The sequence below is a fragment of the Seriola aureovittata genome, chromosome 8 (assembly GCF_021018895.1).
Source record: "Seriola aureovittata isolate HTS-2021-v1 ecotype China chromosome 8, ASM2101889v1, whole genome shotgun sequence".
Lineage (NCBI taxonomy): Eukaryota > Metazoa > Chordata > Actinopteri > Carangiformes > Carangidae > Seriola > Seriola aureovittata.
Genome location: NC_079371.1, coordinates 21,951,805 through 21,979,796, shown reverse-complemented (window position 1 = coordinate 21,979,796; position 27,992 = coordinate 21,951,805). Strand labels below are relative to the sequence as shown.

At 41.2% G+C, this 27,992-nt stretch overlaps 1 protein-coding gene across 4 annotated transcripts; it reads right to left on the bottom strand.

Moving 5' to 3' along the window:
- Positions 1–55: 55 nt before the first annotated feature.
- Positions 56–26,636, bottom strand: mtus1a (microtubule associated tumor suppressor 1a). 4 transcript variants are annotated; one of them, XM_056383120.1, is made up of 15 exons: positions 26,041–26,636; positions 22,307–24,457; positions 21,804–22,038; positions 20,157–20,390; positions 18,716–18,808; positions 18,053–18,172; positions 12,062–12,285; positions 6,557–6,623; positions 3,586–3,800; positions 3,332–3,437; positions 3,021–3,094; positions 2,813–2,908; positions 1,953–2,069; positions 1,748–1,845; positions 56–1,344 (listed from the first exon to the last, which is right to left on the bottom strand). In XM_056383120.1, exons 2-15 carry the CDS (start codon positions 24,347–24,349, stop codon positions 1,116–1,118), a joined length of 3,951 nt encoding a protein of 1,316 aa, XP_056239095.1. In that variant the 5' UTR covers positions 24,350–24,457; positions 26,041–26,636; the 3' UTR covers positions 56–1,115. The 4 variants fall into 4 exon arrangements, with proteins under 4 accessions (XP_056239095.1, XP_056239097.1, XP_056239098.1 ...); XM_056383122.1 differs by having other exon boundaries at positions 26,138–26,636; XM_056383123.1 differs by lacking the exons at positions 20,157–20,390; positions 21,804–22,038; positions 22,307–24,457; positions 26,041–26,636 and adding an exon at positions 19,239–19,532.
- Between the last annotated feature and the right edge of the window lie 1,356 nt (positions 26,637–27,992).

The following is a 27,992-nucleotide window of genomic DNA, read 5'->3' as shown; positions in this document are numbered from 1 at the left end:
CATCTGAATAAATTCACAAAATATGTGGATAACAGTAACAAATTTTGACAGACTATTTTGCAGCTTTCCAACTTCAGGTTTAATACAAGACTTTATTAATTGCATATTTCAAACAGGGTCAACACACCAATAATATCAATTCCACACAAAATACTCTTTTCGAGACATTTCCAAGATGCAGTGTCTCTGACATGTACAAGCAAGGCTTCTTCTGGTCAAGACCCTGAATTTAAAGCTGCATTAGGTTTCAGTGAGGGGTGATCGACACAACTCAAACACATGCACAAAGACTCGGATTGGTCCCTTAGTCAAAAAAAAACGTGAAAAACTAAACATGTTTGAGGCCAGAGATGATACTTAAACTGTCAATATGGACGTAAAAAATCCTGACCTTTGAAAATATATCATACGGAAATATGAACATGCCAGTGAGAGCAGCCTGCATATGAGTATGAACATTTTAATTTTTAGACAGAGACATGTACAGCACTGGTGTCCTGACTAGCAGTGGGATGTTAGGATTATTACAGCAGTTAGCTGTGAGAAATGGTGCAGGAATCCAACAGAAGCAACATATTTAAAATAAAAATATGCCCTGAGGAGGGATGCTGCCATCTGTATTCATAGCTATTCTGAATTCAGACTTTCCATGGCTGTGGTCTCCAGAGACACAAAGAAGCCCTCTCTCACCCTGCAGGGCTGTATCTGCACATGTGTATACACATGCATGCATGCATGTGTGTATTTTTTACTGCATGTACTGTATGTGTGCGTGTGCTGAACTTCAGGAAAGACAAGCCTTTGCCAACAACTACAAGTAACAAAAATAGTGTTTCATTACATACAAGTCCTGAGATTTCCTTTTCCCTCATCCATAGTTTCAGATGTGAAAAGCAAAGAACAAGGTGGCCTTGCTTATTAAGTGCTTCTGTGCAACGTTTTTTTTCTTACAGTCTGTAGTGTCCCTGTCCAGAAAGTGTCAGAGTTCATCCAAACCTGAAGGAGCCAAGGTCAGGCTGTTGTGTTGCTAAGCGAACAGGAAACAAAAATGGCTCCATATTCTAGAGGGATAACTCAAACATCAGGGTCTGCTTCCCGGAAGCAGGGGCCCATCGTTATCTGGGCGAGACAGGAGGGCTGGAGAAGACGCCAGAGTTGCGAGGTGATTGGAAGCTGAAGGAGTGGGAGGGGGAGGTGGAGCTGGGGGACACTTTGCGGGGGCTACTCAGGTCTCCATTATGGAGCTTCCACAGCAGCTCCTCGTTCTCCATGGACAAACGCTTGTTCACCTTAGACTCCTTCTGCAGAGACTCCTGCAGCATGGCCTGCTCTGTGGACAGCTGTCTGTGGTGCATCAACACAACAGACTAGTTAGAAATGATCCGGAGCATAAATGTTCACACGAGAGCAATTCAACCACTCAGCTCAAGTTCTCACCTACAGTGTATCATTAATTATTTGATTTATTTGGTGTCAGACTTTCTTTAAAAAATGAAACTAATAAAATTAGGATTACACAGGTTGTTTCGGAAACCCTGAAAGGATATGGCTGGTGATATTCAGTTTTATTTGACTGCTTGTTTTGAAGTTGTTGGCTTGTGTGAAGCACTTGGTGACATGGGTTTAGAAAAGTGCTCTATAAATGATAATGATAATGCAGTCATTCAAAGGTTCACTGGGGCATAAAGAGCCTGAACAGAGACAGGTGGTTTCCATCACTTCATGAGCTCATTTTGTGAACTCTTACCTCGACAGTGCAGCATGTCTTTCCATGCGGGCTTTGAGGTCCTCATTCTCCTGCTGGACCTTCTTAAGGTTCTCATCCAACTTCACATTTTTCTCTGTCTGGGGAAAAAAAAACAGAATGATTGACAGATCCAAGTGTTTTTTTCTGTCGGTAGCATTGCTTGTCTTGACGCCCAGCAAACATTTTCATCTGCCTCAGTTCTTACCAGTTTGTCTATCTCCATCAGCTTCTTCTCCTGCTGGTGGAGCTGCTTGTTTTTGATATCCAGCACCACTTTGAGGCTATCCAGCTCCTGCTCCAGATACAGGGTGTGGGAGTCCTTCTGCAGGGACAAATAAATAGAGCCAAGACGTTCAGGGATTATCAAGACTGCAAAAAGTGCTTACATTAATACAGCAAGCCTCCAGAACCACACAACAGAGGGCGCTGGTCATCACACAAAATATTCACTGCTCAGGGCTCACAGGGACAGTCACACTGTGGATGTTTAGGTGTCTTACACAATAATTCATATTACAAACATGCAGATGATGTGTTCTGCATGAAGGTAGTGTTTAACTCCTATTGCTCTACACATGGTCAATATGTAACACTGATCTGTTGCTAATGCTACTGTTCTTATTTATCTATTAATAACAGATGTGCAGTGGCAGGGTAACGTGAGGCAGTTATCTTAATGACTCTACTGTGCCAGGCCAGAATGCTGAGTACATGTGGCAGCCACTTAACACTGATGAGGAGCATCAGCCGCCCTGTACAACAGCACTCTGGGAAAATTAAAATATACATTCTGGACAGTGAGGGGGAGGCGGGGTGGGGGGAAGGGTGATGCAGCAGAGTTTAACCTGCCACATTTCACACTGAAGAATGGTTAATGGTTGACTGAACAGAAAACTATGGGTTACGAAAACATGTATTGTGTGCGCCTCTGTTGATGATCCATCCTTCTGGTAATCATTGGCCTCATGGATTTCCCACCTTTTATGCTCAGGGGTGAACAACACTGGAGTCATGAGATGTTTCTAAAGTGGAGCTCTGCTATAATAAGCGCACAGATAAGAGTACCTGACTCTTTTCGGCCAGCTCCCTCCTCTTGTTCTCCTTTGCTGTTAGCTTCTCTATGAGGGCACTGTTCTCCACAGTCAGCTCTTGGATCTGTCCCTGTGGACGCACGCAGCACAACAAAGTCACTGAGTAAAGTTTTACACACTAACTTATCGAATCATGAGTTAATCTTGTGCCATTACATGAAAAGGGAAAAAGTGATCCTTACAGACAGAGCAGCCTGTGCATCTTTCAAAGTTTTGTCCACAGACTGCAGCTCCTGATTGTGAACTTTCCTGAGCTCTGAAAGGTTTACAGGTATTGTCATTTTAGAAAGCTCAAGATTAATCACAATTTAATGTTATGATGCAATAAAACATTTTTATACTGTACATGCATTAGTTAACAGAGGCAGAAAATTTTAAGTTAAAAACACACTCAAAGCTTTCTCAGCTCGAGTCAGTCTCAAATGAACTCATAAAAAGCAGCTTCAGAGAATGGATGTAGTTTGAATAGTTTGTGTCAGTGCTGTCCACTCACCTTCCAGTGACATTTCATACTGCTGTTTAACGCACTGCAGCTGCTCTGTGTGGCTGCTCTGCAGTTCCAGCTTAATGGCTTCATGATTGGCTTTAAGCTCTCCCATCTTTAAAAATAACACAATATACTTAATTTTGAAACAAAGCATTATTGATCATGAGGCATTATCAGGCACTGCCTTATATTTAGATGTTTTACTGTCAGTTTCCTGAAGCACATACAAAATCATTCTGAAAGGTAGTGTTGTGACAAACCTGCTGTTGCATGAGAGTCTTGCACTTGTCAGCCTCCTCCTGGTAGGTGAGGTGGACCTTGTCCCACTCAGCCTGGTAGAAGGCCTGTAACCTCTGCTCCAGCTCGGCCACATCGTTCTGGTGCTGCTCCTGCAGTTTCTGCAGTGCATCCTCCAGAGCAACACGCAACTCCTCCTTCTCCTTCTCCAAACGCTCAGAGGAATGGATGGAGCAAACTGGAAATAAAAAGATAGCATTTTATCTTGGTGAAATTGTGATAGGACTTTGCATGATGTTCAGTGAGTATCTGCAGCTGTGTAGACTGTAATATTCATTAAAAAAAAGGTCAGAGGAAAGACTGTATTAGTAACCGATTGTGTAAGAAATCTGATATGTCCACTGAGGACCGTCTGTTTAGCAAAGTCGTCCTTGATGTAAATGTGCGACACTGATGCTCTCCTAAAAGGAATGGAAAAACTGACTTTCGAGGGGAGGTGCCTCTTGCACTTAACCACAACTACACTGCAGTTATTTATAGACAGATGAGGATGTAGTAACAAGTCTCAATTCTTTCACACTATCTTGAAATTGGTGGCATAGGTAACAGATTTCATAAATCAGGCTCTTTTCTCCTTTCCACAGTTGCCACATTGTGCCATTTTCAAGCTTGTGCAACTGTTGGCTTTTATTTTTGTTCTGTAAACTGATCTCACTATATCCCAACTGTTTCCATCACAAAGTGTTTATGCCTGCTCTGGAGTTGGTGACAGTGACCAACTCCATAACCTGTCTGCAGTTTAAGTGGCTGTGCACAAACACTGTTGATACCCAGCAGCTGGAATTGGACCTCAGCTCACTAGCAAAGTCACAGTGAAGGTGTACAGTAAGAAAGACTGCTGTGTGCAACAACAAACTCTTCTGTCATGTTTAGCAGGTAACTTTCCTTGAGAGGTTTGGTCTTAAATACATGGTATGACGATAAACCACGACTATATATTTTTAACCTGAAACAATGTAAAACTATAGTAGTGGAGCAAGTGGGTGTAAAATAATACTGAATTCAGATGTTTCTCTGCTATCCTACAAAATGGGTGGTACAGTGACGCTATAACAATATAACGTTTCATGGTTACCAAAAAGTAGGCATCTTTTGGACATATGATGATTCTCTCCACAAGGGCCACATGCTGCATTTGAAATGTGTTTATCTATAATATTGAACAATTTTGTCGCACACATATTGTCTCAAATTGTGTTACTTATTTGTCTACTTATTTGTATCCCTGTTACTGTCTGCATATAAATGGAGTGCCAGAGTCTCTTCTTCTACACATCTAGATACTGAGCTACAGTAGGAAGAAATAACAGTGCACTGCAGGAGCATGAAGATTCACCTTAGCCAGAGTGGAATAACAGCCGCAGCTCCAGGGACAGAGGCCAAGCTAACATAGGGACTATCTATCATGCTTTGGCATGTGCAGCTCAACAAACGGAGCCGGCATTCCGCAACCATGTGTAACAGAGATCTGCTCATATGAGCCTTTCTAGTCCAAATCCACCCTACAAAAACACCTCGCGGCTCATGCAGTATGGAAAACCAGGACCCAGTTAATCTAATGTTAGCTGTATTTTTGCCCAGAGTTATCAGGATGACGGGATTTGGAAACGTAACATATAATGCGGATGCTGAAGCAGGCAGATCCCTTTTAGTTGTAATTTTACATGTGAGGAATGATAACAAACTGGGTGTGGTTGAACCATACTTTTGGCTGTGGTCCAAGCCTTGAATTTATTGCTGTACGAGGAGTGAGATCACTGGGGAGGCAGGCAGGGACACAGTCTGAGGACAAAATAAACCAAACGTGGATTTTTAAGAATGCCTCTTGACTGCCAAATATATTTTACTACACATAATACAAAAGGTTGATCTGAGGATAGCGTAGATCTCACAGCCTGAAGTGAAGAATGTGTTATAGCGCAGCTCAGCATATAAGAGCAGTCATGTGGAAGTCTTGAGACTGTAAAGGAGGGGAGGAGTCACAACACTACTGCAGCCTTAAGTAACGGAGATGAAAGCTGCTGCGTGAGTGCATGTTTGAGCGTGCATGTGCCTGTATGTTCGAGGCTATTCTGTGTGACAGCACTTAGGCTTGGCATAAAACATGGGTCGTTATCTCTAAGCCTTCACAAGGCCTCAGGTGGTGTGGCATTCCACTAGTGAGAGCCCCTCCTGTTTAGGGTCAGAGGTCACCCTGCCACTCCCTGGGGAACAGACTGACACCATTTAACTGAGCAACAATTAAACACACAAGCCATGTCAAATAGATATCTGATTTTCAGTGGAGGACAAAGCAATTAACAAGTGGAGGAAGCCACAGGGAATATCTATATGGTGGATAAAAGCAAACAAGAGTATGTCCTCACCTGCAAACAAAAAGGATAATATTTAATTCATGAATTGATTTCGACACCAGTTCCATCAAGTTAACCCATAATACTACAAACCACTCTCAGGCAGAGCACTGGCTCTAACGATTTTATTAGTATTAAATAAAGATCACATGTTTTATCAAACTTTTTATTGAACGGCATGACTGCCAGTTCAGTGGAATTTCTGCAATGTAATCGCTGATTAAATTCACCAGTGTGGAATAAACGCCTAACATCTGCTATAAACGTCAACAATAAAGCACCAATGACTCAGATCAATGATTGCATCAGATCATAGCAACCAAAAAAGTACACCAAGTAAACAACTTTATACCAGTGAGAAAAAAGTCCAGCAGCCAAGATATAAAAAATATATTGTCATAATTGTCTATAGAGACATAATCCTCAATGTGTCCCAACTTTGCTGTGTAAACTGAGCAATTCAAAGGACAAAAAACACGTTAGAAAGACGTAGTAAAAGCAAACACTGTACCAGGAGTGTGTACTTTGGTGATAACCACTGTAAACACAGCCAGTGTGAGACCAAGGTGACCTAACTTACCCAGATCTCCTCGAAGGTTGGCCAGCTCCTGGGACAGCTCCCTGCACTGTCTTGTGGCTTCATCACGCTGCAGAGAAAATGTAAACAGTCATATACATGCTCAGGACAGTGTCAATATTACTAATTTCTAGGGATATTTGTTTTAACACAGCATATCTTAAATCGTCAGTCAATATTACAGCATTATGAATTTGAAAAGTAATTCACTATTAGATGGAAGGTTCTTTCAGGGCAACACCCTGACAAATAACCATCACATGAATCCAGTTTTCCTACTAGGATACTGTGTTTGACTGCCAGACGCAAATACACTGAAGGCACAGCAGCAGCTAACAAAGAAAAAACATCATCAGGGATAAGGGGTGGGGGATTAAAGGAAAATTTGACACTCAACTCATGTTTTTAGTCTCAACTCCTTTACTGATTCAGTTTTGCAGTAAAGAGGGGACTGCGCTATAGCTGCAGTGGCTCCTGCTAGGCTTCAAACTGATGCATAGCTTATCCAAAAACTGTTTACCTCTGGGTCAATTACCTTCCTCTTACTATGCTGATTCACATAAACAACCTCATACACTGCAAAGTGCATCACACAGCCTGCATAATTCAATTATAAACATAAGACAAAATAGCCAAGTAAGAAAAGCCAAACATCACTTCACTGATCAGTTACCAAAAGCAAATATCTTCCACCCTGTCCTACTGTACCCCAGACCTGCATCTATACCTCACTGCAGAACAGAACAGTGTAGAAGCCAGTTACCCTCTCTGCAGCGCAGGGAGAACTAAGGCACGCTCTGCTGCCAGAACAGCCCATGATCCAGCCTCAGGCTGAGGCTTGGGTGCCGGAGTCTCCCCCTCCAGCTATGGAGACCCAGTACTCCAGGACATATAGTGGTCCAGGTGGACGCACCACCTCCACACACACCTCCTCCCAGACTGCTCTCACAACATCTGAGGCAGGACTGAAAAAGCCGCTTCACTGGCTGTGGTGAGTGACTGCAGAGTGCATTACCGTATTCCACCTAAAAAAACTAAAAGGGGCAGGCTACAGTGTGTAAGAGCACAGCCTCCTCACTAGCAAGCTGAGGTCACTTTAAGGCAGCACTGAAGAGTGGAGCAAACAGATAAATTACACAGAGCTGTCAGACATCAGGCTGATGGAGCAGGACTTGTGTGTGCATTGACCTTCCCAGGGGATTCATAGAGGTTTCATTGCCACCATCCCCCACTGCTCATCCATACCTACATTAAATCATGCCCTCACCCCTCTGCACCATTACCACACAATCTGCTGCATGACTACAGGCTGCATGGTACAATCTCTCCATTACAAGATGACTCTTTTTTTTTTTTTTTTTTTTTTAAGTATATTTTTTGGGGCTTTTTATGCCTTTATGATAGCACAGTAGAGAGAGACAGGAAACAGGGAGGCAGAGAGGGGGGGGATGACATGCAGTAAAGGGCCGATGCGGGATTCGAACCGGGGCAGACTGTAGCGAGGACTGTAGCCTCTACATGTGGGGCGCCTGCTCAACCCACTGCGCCACTCGACGCCCCCAAGATGATACTTTTATGCTGTGACAGATCAAATTTCCAGCTTCTGTCTGAGTAAGACTATTGACAGTCAATGCATAAATATGAAAATTATGTCACTTGTTGGCTAATATCCAACTGCCTTGGTAATGTTTCGAGCTTGCACCCATTTCTCACACACGCTCCTGGCGTCATTTGTAATGGTGCAGTTTAACCCTCTTCTGTTCTTGATGACAGATTCCAGCAAACATGCTGAGTCAATATCAATTAAAAAATGCATATGTACACTAGAAACCTTTGCTCACATAGATGAAAATAATTGCCACCACTCAGCCCTACACAGAAAAAATACCATGCATAAACTGTCCCTCATTAGTCAACTTTGTACTTGAAAGTACAGACCTCTATGTTTGGATGTGCATGCTTGTGCCATGTTAATTTGATATCCAGTTCCTCAACTGCTAAAGCATCTGCAACATGTAATGTCCCCTGTGTATATTATGATACCATGTCAAGTGTAGAATAACACTTGATGGTAGACTAATATCAATGACTAATTGCTTCAGATCAGGTTCCAGTTTCCTGGAGATATTGTGAATATTAGAAAGCCAGTAGAGCAAAGCTTGACAGTAAATCATTTTTCAGGTTAGTTGGTATATGCTTGCATTCCACTTAGTGCAACTTGTTTCACAGCACTGTCTGTATGAGACAAGGTGGCAAACCAGATCAAGTGCTTACACACTCCATCCAAACAGATGGTAAGAAACAGTGTGCAGTCCTTGCTTAGTGTTCGGCTGTTCTTCATAACCATATCAAGTCAACAGCTGGGACATTCTCACACTATGATGGTAATGTCCAGTTTACTATTCTTAGTCTGAGTGGCCACCAGACACCATTGTGCTCTACAAGCCCAGACTCGCCCATTAATGTACCTGATACACAAATTTGGTGATTTTGTTTTTTGAAATAATCTTTGAGATCGAACACAATTTATGTTAAGTGTGTGGGCGGCTGTGGCTCAGGTTTTAGAGTGGGTTGTCCACTGATTGCAGGGTTGGCAGTTTGATCCCCAGTTCCTCCTGTCCAAGTTCTGAAGTTTCCTTGGGCAAGACACTGAAGCTCAAGTTTCCTAACTTGTAAGTCACTATGGATAAAAGTGTCTGCCAAATGAGTAAATGTGTCTCAGGCATTAATGTCCATTGGAATCCTTGTTTCCAGTGGAGGGGGTGGAAAAAGAAAAACATGCTGTAGTTTAAGTTGAGTTTGTGAGGCTAGGACAGCTCCTTTTCCATCAAAGAGGAACAAACTTACTGTGTTTCTAATATCTGTTGATGTAACCAGTTTCACAACTCTGCCACCCAAACAAAGGATATGAGTCAAACATCAGTGACTGGAGATCACACACTGTGCCTTCTGTACTAGCTGTAACATTACATGGACCAGCAGCATATACATTTAAACACATTTTCCATCAGCTTTGTTTTGTATGACTGCATATATCCATATGCCAATTCCCTCCACACTACTCTCAAATGACAAGTTCCCACTGTCTTTCTGATGCCTGGAATGTGAAACTGAGCTACAACAGGTAAAAATGGTCCTGGGTTGGCTTTTAAACATCTGTGGAACAAATGTCAACATAAGTTAGACACTTGAGTGCATTATCACAATCAGTGGGGTAGTGCAACTGGCAGAAGAAATGAAGGAACAACAGAATTCCCTGAAGCTCATTGAAGCTAAAACTGGACTGATGTGAACTCTGTCACAACTGGAGCTACCCAGAACACACAAAACTGCCACAAGAGATCTGCCTGGTGTCGAACTCAGAGCAAACTGGGAGTAAAGGGAGTAGTTGCAATCTAAGCCACAGGAAACAAAATGCATGAGTGACTTTTTGTATCACAGCTGAGTGAAGCAATGGTTTAATTTTCTAAAATAGTTCTAGCTGCAGAGAGATCAAGTGCACTACAGCAACAGCCTGTTAAAGAACTCTTGAACACACTGATGTAGTCCCCTGCTACTTCCTTCCTCTGGGCAGCAACAAGCTTCACCAGGACTACATACAGTAAGGCAAATAATGCTGCTGTAGCTTTTCCTCTGCACCTCCCTGGTGGCCCATAAGCCTAATATGTCTCCAGTAACAAGAGTGCCAACTGAAAAAAGATGCATGTGTTTATGCAGGTTATTTTTACAACCTAATATATGTGTGTAGCAACATTGTCAAAAAAGGTCCAGGGGAGTCATTGTAAATAAATGATGGTAAGTCCCCAATAGCTTCTTGAGGAGAATCTTGGCAAGACTGGATTTGATGTCTTCCCCTGTGCAACTAAATGAATCACCTCCACCACCACAATGATATTAAACCCATTTACAAACACAAAGTAACACAGAGAAAAAGGCAGTAACTTAATAACTTGTAACAGGGTTGAAGTTGGTTGAATGAAGATTGGAGGGCAAGATCAAATCTCACATACCTTATAAATCCCCTCTGGGCATCAGGCTACCATCACTGCTTTTAATGAACAGCATTGAATCACAAGATTAAGTATGTGTTATATACATCTAAAACAGTGTTCTGTGGTTTGTCACTTAGACCCATCTATGAATTCTAAACAAGAAACCGTCAGTTTCTTTGAGGAAAAACTCAAATTAAAAGATGAAGACAAAGTAACTTGATGGAGATCTCTCAATACTGGAACACTAAGTACTGCAAATATGAAATCTGGATGATTTTTTAAAATATATTTGGATAGTACATACCAGTTGTTTCACTCAATCATCTTCTTTCATTGCGTACTGACAACACATAAAGTGTGAAAATATTTGACAAGGACATTTCTAAAGTTAACCGGAGGGACTGAAATAGCTTGTGACATTTTATACACTCAAATAAGGTAGTATCTGATTTTTTTCTCTAGGTTTACAGGAAACTGTAGATATAAATCTTCACTAATTACATTAAGCCAATTTAATTCAGTTTTATAATTCATTTATATTAAACTGTAGGGCTCCTGATGCACAGATACTTAATTGAGTCCAAGCACTCTATCATAATTTTGCTTTGACAACACTAAATGAGGGAGTACGATGGCTGGGGTTGGGTGGAGGGTAGTTCGTAGGATAAGCCTGTTTGTAATGCACTGTGGGAAAAATAATCCCTCGGGGCATCCAGTTCCTGAAAGCCAATCACATGGTACCACTATTAAAACCAGATCCAAGTCAAACACAAATCTTAAACATCCATTTTTAAAAGACTGCCAGGGACATGCTCGCATGCCTGAATAACCTATCTATGAAAAGTGTATTTAAGTGCAACTGAAAGACTTGTGTTTAGACATTAGGAGATCATGACACCAATTTTCAGATGCAGCAGAGTAACAATTAAAAGGCTGAATTTCTCTTTGATCCAGGATTAGTTCAGTGGACGACAACAGGGCTGTTGTGTTAGACAACTTTCAAATATGTCTGTGTGTGCAGGCCCTCATACCCTTACGATCATTCTCCATGCTGTTGCTGTAAATAGAAATGCCATTTGGTTTCCCTTGCATCAACACACAGGATTTGATATTGCAACACTTGTTGTTATAATCCAAGGCAATCACTTAAGTTAATAGTTTTTGGTGTAAATTTAGAGATCAAGAAGTAATGCCTTAACAAACTGAGAAAAAAAGGAGTATCCTTCACTGTATGACTGTTTTTAATATGCATATTAAAGCAAACACTAAATACTTTGTTGCACTGTTTTGTCACAGTTTTCTATAAAAGCTCTGCAAAATTGAATTAATATATATGATTCACATCAGCTTTTCGAATGTTATTATGGACATGTTTCCACACATTGTGTAAATTCTCTTTATTTATTAGATACTTTGTTGGAAAAAAATAATTTCAAGGGTCCATGAAGTTCAATATAAAATTTAAAGGATGTAAAAAATAAAAATGAACTTCCCTGCGGAAGTAAAATTTTCTTACCTCAGTCAAAGTCTGTTGCAAGACGATGGTGAATGCCTCAAATCTGCAGTTACTGGCTGCGAGAAGGTCTCTGAGCTGCTGGATGGCCTGGTCCTTCCTCTCACCCTTTGCCACACTCGCTGGTACCACATCTGGAGGTCCATGACTCTGGTTTGGTTGGGATGGCTGCGGCTGTGGCTGTGGGTGTTGCTGGCGGGAGCTGGCCTTGGGTTTGTTCTTGTCCACTGTGAAAGAACATGTGTTGAGTGTCATGACAACGTTGATCACCATCATACCCCCCTCCATAACCACTGCAGCTGGTCCAACAGCAGTACCACCCACCCTATACGCTTCTGTCAGCATCAGAGATGCATCAAGCTTCGGTATCAATTCCCGGGATATTTCTGCAGTCCAGAACTGTTCTGTCCAATCAACCAGTCTGATGAATCCCAGTGCTGCTGCTCCTCCGACAGCCAAGACATAAAAATGGATCCTCTGAATGCAATTAGCTTTCCGTATCCTAATATTTTCTAGTGCTCTGCAGGTTACCAAGGACAGCTTATTTTAGCAAGGCCATGCTACTGTAGTTTTGATTTACATCAGCTTTATAAATATATCACCCCTATATTATAGCTACCATCAATCCAACTAATGAATAACACTTGTGTTTATTCTGTCGCTGACACTACTGCATCATCAGACCAGAGGAACACCAAACAAACATCCCACTGCCAAAGACAATTGTAGTGGAGAAGGGTGAAAAAAATGACTACGAGGAGACTGTGTAGTGATCGTTATGTCACACAGCGGTGAGGATAGCCTGAGAGATATCAGGAATACCAGCTGTAAAGAGTTGAATATACTATACTGCTAGCAGCCTGTGGAGATACTCACTTAGCTGTCTGTCGTCTTACATGACAGCTGTTAGACCAAATTAAGATTAATAAGCAAAAAGAACAAATTGATATAATTGCAAGTGAATTCATAACAGTCAAATTATAAATCTACTTTAAAGCTAGTCGAGTGCCCATGAGTGTGCTCCTGTAATACTACGTACTGTCCATGAAGTGTTATGATCATGTCCTTTATGAGCCGCAAAACCTGGAACATATTCAAGTTAAATTTAGATGCACTAAGCAGGGAATCATCTGAGAACATCATAACATCCCAGAATAACACCAGTATGCAACTATGGGATCCAAACATCATTAAAGCAAAATAATGCTGCATCTACCCGGGTGCCTTTTAAAATAAGACCCCACAGATATTCAGTCTAGGAGGTGGGATTGTTTTTCCTGCTTATTGTAAACAGCTGATCCTGGAGCTGCTGAGGTACAGCTCTGCACACTGGCCTTATCAGGGCAACACAATACAGCAAAGGATATCAACACTCCTAGCTGGTGAAGCTGACAAAGTGAACACTGTTGAGAAGGACTAAAAGGGAAAAGACTCAAAAACAAACTGTTGAGTCAAGGCAGTAAAACTAGCGCTTGCTAAGAGACAACAGGATAATAAAAAGCCAGATCCATCTCATCTGAATAATTATATGCTGCTTTTATGCCACAGACTAACTTGAGTTTACACAGCTCTATATCCGGATGTGCAGTTCACCTCAAAGCCGGTTTCCCCTGGTGGCCTCTGTGTTTCACAGCCAAAGTAAACTGTTCAGCATAAAAGACAGGCACAGCCTTTAATGCAAACAAAATATTAATACTGTGCTGCAACTGGATGGATGGTGCAATTGATAAAACAAGGAACACATTTTATTGTACTATTGAACAAAAAGGTCAGAATTTTAATAAATCAGGTGAACAATTTCAATCATTGTGTATATAGCCTCAAGCTTGGACTGTAGCACAAAGTTGTGCTTTTATATTTTCAGACTGACATGTAGGACTCTGATGGCTCAAGAACAAAAACACAGATCTCCATCTCAATGATCTCACTGCAACCTCAGATTAGTAATTTACTTTTAGAATTGTGGCTACAAAGGCTAATATACATAGAATCTTTTTTTTTTTTTTTTTACACAATTAAGCATTTCCAGTGTTGCACCATGTACATACTCAGAAAATGTCAAAATAGATCATTTTTATCTGACACACAGCCAAACAAAAATTTGAGCTTTGCTGCTCAGCTTCCAATCTTTTTTTTATGATGCTGTATTCAAGAGGGTATCTTAAGTCAAGGGTTTCTTTAAATTAGGATGCCCTCTGCTGGTGGTGTACAGAGGACCCTCTCAGGTTGTACACAGCTAATATGTACCACAAACATGCCTGCATACAGATCAAAGCCAAGCTCCACAACAGACGAGCTACTGCATAGCGGGAGATGGTTCACATTATATTGTGGAAATATCACATTTGTCTATGTGATGGTGCAACTAGCATATTAGTAAAAATAAGCGGTTGGTAGTAAGAAGCTTGTGAAATACTTGCCCTTCTGCAATGTGACAGACTTAATTTATTTTATTTTCATTGTAGTTTTGCCTTTTGCTTGTACTCCTAGGATATTAAAACAGCGGGATCACAGCCATGTTAGCTGTTGCCACTTTTAATCCATATAGAAAGGAATGGGTTGTGTTTGTATCTAAGACCAGTAGTGGACATTATGCAACAAATTTCTGCTGAATTTTAAAAATCTGTGCTCTCACCTATTTAAATAATTCAAAATGGTCTAAAGAGGTTGCTGGGTTCTATACCTGTGAGAAAACCTATGAGCCTATGAGAAAACCTTCAGACATTCAAATAGTGAGTAAAATGAAAAAGCAATTCAGTCTGATTTTCAGGCCATATAAGGGGATCCTGTATTTGCTTCAAAGTTTCTGAGGCTGTTGTGTGTAACTCTAATCTACTCACAAAATAGAAAATATTCACACATAAGTAAATATATGGTTTGGCTTTATCGTCTCATATTTTAGCAGAATTTTTAAATGTAATGTGGCTTCTGTTTTCCGTAAACACACAGACCTGCACTGTACAAATGAATTCATATAAGCACATAGGCTGTCTCTCAATTTGACTGCTACTCCATGGCAACAGAAGACCTGCAGCTATTTCCATCAATGTATCTGAACAGAGTGGATGACATACGTTTCCCTTTTTACTTCATTCTTCTTACCATGCCTAAAGAATCATTTTGTTACGATTCAACTTCACTTAACATCAAATACCAAGTGATTCATCGACTCCACAGCATAGTGCTCTGCTGCTGTAAGGAGATGTCACTGCATAGCACAAAGCATGATGTGTGATGAGACCCCTTACAATCATGCACTTGTTACAGTGCTTGGTTCACACAATACCAGACAAATACTCTCATATTTACTGGACATTGTCTCATATTAATGAAAAATTAACTGATGCATGGGACACTGTACAAATAATTTGTGAAAATACAATACAATCACGACAACAATGACATTTTACTAAGAATCTTTGTTTTGATACATTTTTGAGAGTGTATCATAATGCTCTTGTTTGTTTAAACACATAACAGATAAGAGATTAAGCCCTTTAAGACTATAAAGCTAAATGATCTTATTTGGTTGCAACCTTTAAAAATTGCTTTAAATAATGTTGGAACCCACAGGAGGCTACTGTGTTCCCATAACATTATTCAGCAATCACGACAAGGTTCCCATGGTTCAACCTAGAGACTAAGAACCAAAATAACCTTGGTCCATCTCAGGGTGAAACAGGAGTACTGGGTGTTCCAGTGAGCATGACAGCAACCTAGTGCATTTTGACACAGTTGTATAAAAAGGTGGTCACAAAGGTAATACTAGAAATCCTGAAATACATGACTTCAATGCAATAAATTCTAATGTCTGTTTAGATAAAGTTGTTTCTGAATTCAAGATTTGTCTCCTAAAATACTTCTGTCTGGGGTCACACATTTTGGTGACCAAGGTAGGTAAATGAAAGATGAACCTCCTGTTTTGCCAACCAGTAAATAGACATACTAAAAATAGATTTCAGAAACAGCTAACTGCACAGGTCTACTTGAGAGGTAAACACTGATAGGTTTGGCTTAAATATAGTGCAGAGACCCAAAGACCACAACAATGTCAGTAGAAATCTTTAACATGGAAATAACCGACAGACCTGCTTGGAAAACCACAGTGTTCTTCCTGCATCCTGACAGCAGCTGAATGTTTCGGAGTAAACCCTTAGCTGTCAGACGCACGTGGATGTTTGACAGGGAGAGCTTCGGAGACCATAACATCTCTCAAAAACCAAGCAAGACAGTCACAGTTTTCTGCTAATAATCACTTTAAAAAACAGTGCCCAAATACAGGAGCTTGATGCTGGCTATGAACCACACGCCATGGTGTGCCTCAGTGCATCATGCCTTAGATGACAGCATCACTGACAAGCACAGGCAGAAGATAAATAAATCAATAAAAAGCAGTAAGAGTTACACCACTGTGGAAGCCTTGAAAAAAGTGAAGGCATGGCAGGTATCCCAATTCAAAATCTAATTCCCAGCTGTGAACGCTGGAATCCACAGAGAGGGTTAAAGGCTGGCCACTGGTTTGTGGCACAGCCTGTAAGATCTGATAGAGGCAAAAAAAAAAAAAAAAATAGTAAAAATCCCTTAATCTCTTGGTAAAGCAAGGTTTCAGGCTATTCACCAAACACATGAATCTCTGACAGCAGAGCAAAGCAGCATCCCCAAGCTTGATGATGGCGGTGCTGTAGCAGAGCCAAGATGCTAGGATAAGAGCAGAGGGGGATGGGGTAGGAGAGACAGGGATGGGAGGAGCAAACAGAATAGCTTCAGCCAATGACAATTTAATCTAGCCCCCCCACTCTTCCTCCCATTTACTCTCTTTCTCTGTGTCACCAGCAGTGGGATGGCAAGAGTCAACAGTCTGCCTGTGGCAAGGTTCTTTCTGATGCGCTGTGTGCAAAACAGCTTGGCTGGCATAGTTCTCTGTGAAAATGTGTCCTCAGCTACAACTGTGAACCATATTTTAGACTCAAAACAATGTGCTGACTAATTAAGTTCTATATAATTTAACATTTTTTTCATCTAGTTTCTGCAAAACAGACTGAAATGACACTGTAAAAGAGCCCAAAAATATGCATCAAGCATTGTGTGTGAACAACAGAGAGCAACTAAGGCCAAGAAAATGAGAGCATGCATTAAGCCTTTAGTGTGATAAGGCTTATAGAAAACACAAACCACATCTGATTTACCTTAGAACCTCAAGTCCCTTACAACACTGAGCAGCATGAAATAAATAGTCCATTCGTAGCTTCTGCTAAAAATAGATTAACTCTACGGATACAAGCCACAAGGGCTTAATTTCCATTGGGTAGCTCCCTCACTTTTCTCTTGATGAGAGAAGACAGGAGATGTTAAAAATGCTGATGTACTTATTTGAGTCGCTTTCAAATCGTAACTGTACTTGGTGGTGCAGCAAATGTGTTGTGGATTTTTTTGTCTCACACAATACACAGATGTTGCCCTACCATATTACTGAAGGTTGTTGGGAGTCTATGCAGCCTGAGATGACAACTGACATCACTCCGGACTAAAAATTTACTAACACTTTCTCAGCATGTTTTTTTGAGTAAAAAAAAAAATGAAATCTATATTTTCTTATTTACAGTTGATATTCATTTAAGATGTTAGAGTTGTACATCAAAGACAGAAGTACACTGCTTTGTAGAATAACATTACCTATCAAAATTGATAATGTCCCTTTAGAAAACTAAACATGATTTTAAGTGGGGTTAGTGCACTAAAATACTGAGGTTCAGTTAGTATCTCTATTCATCCGTTTTCATCATTGTTCTTATACTATACCATTATTATAGACAACTCAATAACCAATATCTTTTTGCCATTGCATTCCCCTCACTTCTGAAGTCAAGCCTTTTGCCTTCACAAGCCCTGTAAACATTTATTTAAACAGGTAATACATGTAACAAATCAAATGGATACAATTTTACGAGAAGCCCAAGCTCTGTTGAAAACACAAAGAGAAAAGAAAACTCTTACCAGGTCCACTTGAAGTTAGAGGAACAAGTCTTGCAGAACCAGTCCTTTTCAGAGGACTGACTGTAGAATTTGAAGCTCCTTTGCTGGTGGAAGCAACATTCTTGCATGCAGTGGTCAAAGCTGTTAAAAGCAGAAGATCCAGGTGAGAAAAGTGGCGAGACTTAATCTGACCCATAATGTAGCAGGGAAACTGGCAACTGACCAAAACTGTTGAACCGCAGACTGCTTTTAAATCAGAACTAATTCATGAAGGTTTGATCAAACATACTGTGAAAATGGCCAGCAAAGATAGAGGTAATCTGATTCAATCAAGATCAAATGAGCCTAATCAAATGAGGTTACCACACTATTAGGGAAGTAACAATAGTTTCTGTAGCTGAGTGTTTTGGGAGGTTTTAATCACTTTCAACCTAAGTGAGATTTAACAGGGCCATTTCCTTATCATTGTGTGAGGATTTGATAAAAGATAAAAGATGCAAAAATCAATGTGGTCTCACTCATAGTTGCTCTATGAATGAGAATTAAAAAGCTTAAATCTGATCAAAATCTAAGCTCAATGCCTTCAAACAAATAATGACACTACCTTGTACAGGAAATGATAAAGGAAATAAGTCTGAAATTCTAAAAAAGTGTGCATGCGTGTGTGTAGAGGTGTGATCTCACTTTGTCCAGTGTTTCTTCCAGGTGTTGAGATGAGCCTTGCTTTCAGCACAACAGCTTTGAATGGGGTTTGTTTTCGTGCAGTTCCTCCAGAAACTGTTGGAGCACATAAAGAAGAGCTGGTTAAACACTGCAAATCGCACTGAACCCTCTCCCTCTCTGCTTTAAAAACAGTACTGCTGTTGTTGCAACTGACCTCATGTAGTCAGTCAACAGTAGTGATTACTTAGTACAACTTCTGGAGTAACAAGGTAAATTAAATTCTTCAAATATTCAAATAATTATTTGAATAATGTGATTAAATATATAGGCTACATTAAGGAAAAAGAATATGAATCAGATTAACAAAAGGTGCTGTCAATCTGACCACAATGACAAAAATTACCATAGCAAGATGCAGCAAATATAGAATCAAATTTATAAACAATATGACTGCTTGAATATCTAGCATGTAGAACAAATGTTCTTTAAATAAACATGCCACCATGGAAACCCCAGTTATGATTCAACTTCCAATCTCACTTACTTCTCCAAAGCTTTCTATCTTTTCCATTAAATGCAGCTAACAAAGGGATGATACAAAAGCGATAGGATCCAATGAGCAGGCATGTCATGAGGGTAAGATCACAGTTGGATGCTGCACTGCCCTGTGCCAGTAAAGAGGAGTTGTTGAAAACAGTAGATGGAAATTCAGTCCAAGTGCAGCTTCGAAGTCCTGTGTAACCAGCCATTGGTTTTCAATTTAAAAAATAAAATAGGCAAACTGCTCCTTTTATCCACCTCAGACGACATCAGTTGTAATGTCTGCTTTCTCTCCTCCAGGCAATACTGTGTGTGAACTAGAGTGGAATAGAACCCGTTGCCTTGACAACCACACAAGGGGGGGCCCCCAGTTTGGAAAAGAGGTCCTCTCAGCCAATCACAGATCTGCATGTTGTTGAGGATGCTGGGTGGAAAAGAGCTCACTGTCTAACAGCACTCTTTTTTATACATCAGTCAGAAAATAAAATGCCACCAAAAAGTTCTCATTAGAACCATTCAAAGCACAGCAGGACCACAGAATGTTTTGTTGATACCAGGCCTTATTCAGCTTATCAATTCACATTTTGTTTTGATAGATTTGAATTAGATTTATTGAGAGTTTAAAATAAAGAAGTCTGAGAAATGTCACTATGATTTAATATGCCGATCTCCTGTATCTTGGCAGATGTGTAGGTATTAAATCAGAGTAAGATTTGACTCAGGGGAGATTTACATCCAGCCCGAGCCCTGAAGTGGGTCACCATGTAAAACAGCAGCCCCTCCCCTCCATGACCAGATGTGTTTTAAGGACACATCTGAAAACTGCAGCCTGATTGTGCATCAAACTGATTTCTTTATGCAACAGCCTGCAGGGACTGAACATCCCATTTCTAAAAACAATGTAAATTCTTGTTGGGCTCACCTTGTGTACTCCAACTGCCTTCACCCAGCTCACTGTGAACATTGGCCTCAGTGAGGCTCCTGGATGGCCCTGAGGTCTTGCGTGGTAGTCTAGAAGCAGAAGTAGGGGGAGGGCCCTTAAGAGATGGGCGAGTCGGAGTCTGAGGAGGTCGGGATCCATTTAACTGGGGCTTAATACTTGCTGCTGAGGCTGTTCCAAGGGATGGGTCTCCTGATGCCTGTGCTCTCTGACTGCCTAGGATGCAAAGGAGCACAAATAAGTATCAGAGGTCAGCAGCATGAACCTCTTATAGCAAACTTGTACACAAACTGAGCTTAGTGGTGTATTGTTCACACAGTTCAAAACTACTTCAAGCCTAATAAACCATCCTAGCATCTTGGCTAATGAGTGTTTTGAATTGGACAAAATCCAAACTAGTAAAAAGTACATTTTAAAGCAAGTAAAAGTATATATAAAGTAAAAGCAAATTATATTATACGACAAGCATAGAGAACATTATAAAAATTAAATGAAAACTATCCCTGGAAGCTTACTTTCTTTCTTCCATTTTCAATTATACAAAACTTACCTATCTTACTCACAACATCAAACATGTCAAATTTGATCAACCAAACAAAAATGCTGCAGTTTAAACAAAAATATGTATCCCTGTCGAATGTCTCTGTAGCCAGAGCATGAGAAGGTTCCTGCTTTTTTACTGTGCTTAGGGTGCTTGTTTCAAACAGTGTGTTCTGTCTTCAAAACTATTGGTGAGCTCAAAACCTCCCTTTCCTTCCCTTGCTTTTTCCACTCGTACAGATGGCTTCCCATCAGAGGAAGAGTCCCCCTCCTTCCCCAGGACTCCTCTTACTATGAAGAGCAGTGGGCAGAGGGAGTTGACCGTTTATCCCCAAGACCTGGACAAGAGGCCGGAGGTGACATCTGTATCCAACACTGTTCCTGTAGAACATTGCTGAACAAAGCTGAGCTCATCAGGAGGACAACAGTAGGTCTATTACAGGAACTGCTCAATGTCACCCTCTCATGGGGAGACAGCTTTACTACAACCTGAGTTATTCTAGTTCGCAACAGCATTTCTAGGTTTGTATTATTTGCATTTTCATTATTCTTGAAATGCTGGCCACAAGCAAGTGAATATGTCAAAAATGTGTGTTTGTCATTTGAAGAGTATAAACCACTATCTCATAGGATCACTGTGTTACTTTGAAGGATCCTGCTGTATCAGCTATAATAGACCCCCCCCCCCCCCCCCCCCCCCCCCCCAAACACACAGACACACACAAAACCATTTACCTCTGGTGCTACCTTTTATCATAGATGGCCCCTCGAGAGCAGTCCAAGTCAGCTTCTCTACTGTTCTAGTTTCCATTATACACAGAGTTCAACAGACCTATTACACAATTCTCTCTGTTTATACAACAGAGGAAATAGTTAGGAAATCATTAGCTTTCTGCTTAGTCAAGGGCAGGCCATAGAACTTATGATGGTATTGATTGTGACTTACTGTCAATGTTTATTTACTGACATTTGCAGGTCAACTTTCCCCTCTATGAGAGAAACAAAGAACAACTATCACAGGCTCAGTTTAAGTGGATATCAATCCCACACACTCTGTATTTAACAATATCCAACAATGATGCTTCCTACCTGTGATGCTCTTCTGCTTGGACTGGGGTGTCACTACAGCTTTGGAAGTCCTGCATTCATCCCTGCCCAGGGTTCCATGCCTCTGCCTGGCTGACAGAGTGGCTGGTCTTGGACCGTCAGCTGGAGGTTGTGAGAGTGGTGCTCCTCTTGTTCGTCTAGGAGATGGTCGTCCTCGAAATCTGTTCTTACTCTCATCGCATGAGGCTCCTGCTGCTGTCGATTTGTTGGACTCTCCCTGCAAAGAGAGCAATTTGTCACTCAGCCACTCAGCTCTGTGGAATTGGCTCTGACGGCTCACCACAAAAAACATTTTCCCAAAGATCCCTGTCAGGTCCAAGCTAATTTTTGTGTCTCCTATTCCAAAACATGCAGCTCTTTCCTCCAAAATTTTTAATGTGATTTATAGAAAGATCTGTAAGAAAAATTAATATTGATAGCAACTGAAAATAAGTGATGAATTTTTGCTGAATTTTTAATTGTTCAAATTTTATGTCCATACTCACCACCAGGAAGATCTTGTTAACCACTCTAGCAGAGTTTTCAGCAGGTCTCTTTGTGGCCTCAGCTTCTACATCCCGTTTACTCTGGGAAAAGCAGTTCTGGTTTCCTGGTTTGGTTTGGCCCAGGTGGTTGTCAGCTTTGGGAATGGTAAAACTAGTTGAGATTCTTAAAGTTGTTCTCTTCTCCGTGGGTGGCCGAGATGAAGATGAACACTCTGATGAGTAGCGAGGCCGTGTCTTAAGGACAGGAGGCTTGTCCTGACCTATGGCTGAGCCCGACCTGACCTCAATTTTGTTTGACATGCTTCTCTTTGGAGCTGGTTTGGGATCCGTTTGGCCACTTCCATCAGGGGATTTTTCTAAGGATGAGAAGCAGAAGGTCTGGTTGCCAGCATGCTGTCCTGAGGCATCTGCTACTTGGCTTGAGGTTGCCTGCTCTGCATCTGAGCTGATGCTACTGCTTTGGACGGCTGAAGCATGTTTATTGGCAGCTGTGTGGTGGTCCAGTGAGGATGCTCTACTCTTGCCTTGTCTATCCACAGCAGTATGCCCACATGACTGTATAATTGTCACGCCCAAGTTGGCAGCTCCTGTATTCATTTGTCTCTGCGTATCACTGACCATTTTAGTGGTGGTAGAGACAACTGCAGTGCTACTCCTCATCTTGGCAGGACTAATCCTGATAGTTGCTACTCTATGTGCTTCAGTACGTTTGCTGGTTACATTAACTTGTGGTGGTTTGTGTTGTGAAGCGGGTCCTGGCACTGCCATTTGATGCAAAGTCCTTGTAACGACTTTAGATTTTACATTACTCAAATCTGACTTGGGAAACTTCTTAATGTCCATTTTCTTGACTTTGCTGGCTGAAGGTGGCAGTCCTGCAACCAAACGTTGTTTAGGAGTCACAGGGACCACCTGTTGTTTAACAGGATGGTGTCCTGGGCTGCTTGTATTTCCTGTGCAGGGAGACTCTGAAAAGGAAGGGAGGCTGGGTATCTTGTTCCCAATGTTTTGTACTGGAGTTGAAGTATGAATATTCTTGTCACTTTCTTGCATAGCTGACAGAGTGGACACAAAGGTCTTCCCTTGTTCTGGTGTAATTGCTCCGGGGAAATGGGCCAAAAGGTCTGCTTCAGCACTTGGGAACTGAGCCTCTTTTCCACTATCTGCAGAAGATTTTTCACAGACAAAGGTCATCAAAAGACCTCCTTCATTCTCACTTGGCAAAGCTATAGGAGAGTTGCACGTTGCCATATAATTTTCCTCACTGGGGAGCTCCAAGTTGTCTGTCTGAGTGAAAGTCACACCAAGACATGGATCACCTGCTTTTTCCTCGATGACTCTTTCTGTAGATTTTTCGCACACATCCGGCAGAGTGTTTGAAAGCAGGTTAGATTCAGCAGGCAGTGCTGGATGGACTGCAGCTGGAGAGATTGATGACTCCTCCAGGGAAGAGACTATTAAGAGTGACTGATCTTCCAGACAAAAACTGTTGCTCCTTATTACCATTTCCCCAGAGCTCAGGGAGCAGCAGTCATTCTCAGTGGATCCTCTACGGGAGGTTTCACGTGAACTCAGGTGGCTCTCCCTGCCAGCAGAGTCTGGGGATGTCAATGGTGTTTTACTTCCATCCTCTGTGTTCTTACTAAAAGTATTGTACTTCTCCGATCCTGTCTCTTCGTTGCTCATCTGACTCAAGTTGTTATTCCAGAAATTCACGCTGCCATTAATGGATGTGGCAATAAAAGTTTGGTTCATGTGTCTGCTTACACCACAGAACACATCACCCTGTGGTGAGGTGGTGTTGTAGGGAGTATCCACAGGGGAACCTTCACTGAGGCAGCACTCCAGCATGTTGATGTCAGGGGAGCTGCTGGCTTCTCTGTCACTCATGTTGGAAATACTACTGTCGGAGTCAGGTGACGGGGACATGGATGAGTTGCTGAAATGACTCTCAGGGGAGAGGCCAAGCTTAAGGCCTCTATGGGGCAAAGGAACTGTACTCTCAACTTGGTCAGTAGACATGTTGAATGTCTTATTAGACATTTTAGCGTTCTGACGGGATTTTTGTGTGCTTCTGTAGTTCTAAATAACCTCACATTCAGTTACAAGCAACGTAATCCATCAAATTTGATGATGACTGGGCACGAATATCTGTGAAGAAGAGGAAAGGGTCAAATTTTTGTAGCTATGTTTCTACACAATCTTTGTAATTTCACAGAACGTTAACAGGAACACACCAAACTGAAAAACAGGCTTATGCCCAGATGTTTTTCTTAGGGTTACAAAAAAGCTTGGGGTTGCACCTGGTAAGCCATTGCAGCCATTGACTATTTTAACAGTAGCTGGATACTCAAATTATTTATGACTTACTTCAAATATACAAAATTGAATAGGATCATGCTTAGGGAATACTGCAGTTTCTGTATACGTCTACATAAGCTGTGCTATGTGTTGCAAAATGCACTTTCATTAGGTCTGTTGAATATCAGGTCAGCTAAGTATCTGTACCCTTTCTAAAGCTTTGTTTCACTTTTTATTTTTGTATCAGGTATACTTTACATTTAAGCTGAGCAAGTAGAAAATACCACCATTACTGTCTCTGCTGAATCATGGTGTCATAAAAGCTTAATATAAGGATGGACCAATGATCATGCTTCTTCTCTGAAATGAGGCAATGTGTGTAAGGCATGAGAAGTAAATGGCAGACTTAACTGCTTTGTTGTGTACTGTTGTGTTTGCTTAAGATGGCTGGACTGCTAAGCTTGCCAGTCACAAGAATTAATAATCCAAAAAGCAATCTATTTACATGTGGTGAAAAACACTGAATAGTCATTGGAGAGAGGGTTCAGTTCATAATTTGCAGTATGTTAACCTCATGTTTCCATTCTTGGTCTTGCCTTTGGCTTTTCTATATATATATATATATATATATATATATATATATATATATATATATATTTTTTTTTTTTTTTTTTTTTTTACTGCTGAGATAGAAGATTCTTTGGTAGCAATATCTAATCATAATCAGCAGTTGAAGGTCCTGGGTGTCAAACTAAACATTTTCTTTCCCTAGGGGCAAACATGGCTCTACTTTAAGTGTAACATAAGTTAACAGTTTAAGAGTCAAAGACACCTTTAGTCACTTGAGACCTAACAATACTAGAGCTAGCTGCAGCTAGTCTGAGGTGCACAAAACAATCATTACATAGTTTTTAGCCAAAATGTCAGCCACCTTTACTAATTTCTTCTAGCACATTGACTCAATCAGAATTTACAACAGAACCTAGGTTCTATACCACTATAATTACCAGATGTCAACACTAGTACTGGTAAGTTATATTAGAGCACCTCTGCTGTTATTAACATGGCCAGCAGTCCAAATTTGGATGAATAATGTTTGTTTAACAGGCAGAGAAACAACACACCTTGCTGTACATTACAATCTCTACAATCAAAGTCTTGGCAAACTGCTGTGCACATTGAACCCTGGCAAGAACAGTCAATTGCAGGCCACTGCAGTATCTTACATCACACATAAAATAATGATGCAGAGGAGTGATTTTACTGGTTAAAACGTGACTGGACAAGTTTTGTTATGTAAAGAACTGAACCTGAGACAAACCATGACCCCAACAATGTTTATGGAAAATAAAACTGCAAGATTCAAGCTACAAGAGACTGGGCCAACAAATACAAAGAAAAAATTAAATTTTAAACATGTCTATAACACTTACCTTTCACTGAAAAAAAGTGATGAACTATATTACGGACTAACTTAATATGTCCACTCTTGTTGTCTCCATTCAGTAATGGCCGTGAGGAAGAAATTACCTCCACAGTCAGCACTGTTGCCTGGTGTATCACGTCAGAGATCACTCCGTTTTTGCAGGTTCACCCGGCTCATTTTACTCTCTGAGACAATCTCATTACTGCTTTCCTTCCAAAGCCCTAAATCCAGCCAACTGAGTAGGCAGTGTTGTGCAAGTCTGCTTCAGCCAGAAACCAACAGCCCCCGTCCCACCACTCCTTCCTCCTCGTGTTCAGAGTCAATCGTGCATCAGTAATATCACAGGCTGAGTGTGCCCCCAGTGTAGGCATTAGACTCTGTTTTTTCCTCCCATCGCTGAGTTAACATGACCATGTCCAGTAGGCCTATTGCAGCAGTGGATCAGCACTCTATCCTATGAGTCCTCATGTCACACACCAACAGTGACTTTGCTGCACACTGCTCCCCACTGCAGCCATGTCAACACCCAGCCATGGACTGTGCTCAGTATAGAGTTCCACTCCCAAGTTTACAGTGGGAGCAAGGAAGAAAGCAATATGTTACCTTATCCATGCCGAGCCCAGTGCAGGGGGAGTGGCCATGGCCTACCAGGCTGAGTTGGCATTCACTGTTGCTAAGCAGCCAAAGTCCCCCTTTTATGAGGGAATGGATCAGGCGGCTTTTTAGTAAGGGATAAGTGAAAAGGGAACAGAATGACGAGAGGCCTAGGTGCAGGACAACATTGCACTATGACAGTTTTACACTATAGAAACCAACCACAACTTGTATAGAAGCTCACTTATTCCTGGGTGGCAACACATGCAACACTGCAATGTTGGTGTAGCTGATAAGTTCTCTGATGTTCCTTCACTGACATCACTCTCTGATGACATGGCCTCACGTTGTACACAAACAGCTTGACACTTGATCCTGACACTACAGCAGTGGTGTGACACTACAATCTAAGACCCCTAAGACCCACGCTATTTCTGCTTAATCTATACAAGGGTCCTGACCCTGGAAACTACAGTCTAATCTTGACTAGAGACAAGATGTAAATCATGGTACTAAGAGAGTTCTAAAAATAAGTGTTATATCCTGTAAAATCAGCAATTTAGTGGCTAGTTAATAAGTAATCTAAGCATTGCAACATCTTGTTTAGTGCAAAGTGCAGTTGTTTAACAAGAATACAGAAGTGATGTCAATTTTCAGCAGAATTCAGAAAACCAGCTGTTTTCTAAACTTTTAAACTCTGCTGGCCAAGATGCAGGCTGTGAATTGGACCCTGCAGTTTGAGAGTCAGAACCATTCTGCCTTGTCAAACAATGAAATGGGATTATTTTGAAACTGGTTCAGATGAACCGTAAACAAATTATGCAACTTTTTGATACAGGGTCTCACAAAGTACCTCTGTTTTCCTTTATGGAATTCGAATGCAAGTTACAACCTTCAAATAGAATTAGACACTTAAAAGTCAGACTGAGCATTAGAACAGTGCAACACAACAATTTCTGAAGGCCCACGGGCACCATGCAGCCTTGAATGGCCTTTCCTTGCCTTTGGGTGACTGGACATATAGTATCACACAGTGAGCAGTTATGAGCAGCAGGGACAAAAGCCCAAGCACAGAGTGACCCAACACTGCAGCAGGGCAGCAGGTCAAACTGGGGGATTCCAGCCAGCATACCACAGGACAAGGCTGTCCTCTGTAAAGCACAGGGGCACAAAACCACACCAATGAGCCCGCTCACAACAATGGCAATGTCTTTCAACAGTCAGAATATTAGTCAGTCTGGTCTAAGCAAGAAGAACTGGAAAAGGCTATAGTTGTGGCCCTGTGCCATCTAGCGAAAAACAAAGGTATGTCAGATGTGTGATTAGTTATTTATCCCTTACAGTGATGCATGCACTCAACAAACA

Excerpts from the sequence above, each read along its gene's own strand:
- mtus1a (XM_056383120.1), bottom strand. The coding sequence starts at position 24,349 with ATGTCTAATAAGACATTCAACATGTCTACTGACCAAGTTGAGAGTACA. Across the intron at positions 22,039-22,306 it reads TTAACAAGATCTTCCTGGTG|GGAGAGTCCAACAAATCGAC; the intron begins GTGAGTATGGAC and ends CTCTCTTTGCAG. Across the intron at positions 3,801-6,556 it reads CAACCTTCGAGGAGATCTGG|TTTGCTCCATCCATTCCTCT; the intron begins GTAAGTTAGGTC and ends TTTTATTTCCAG.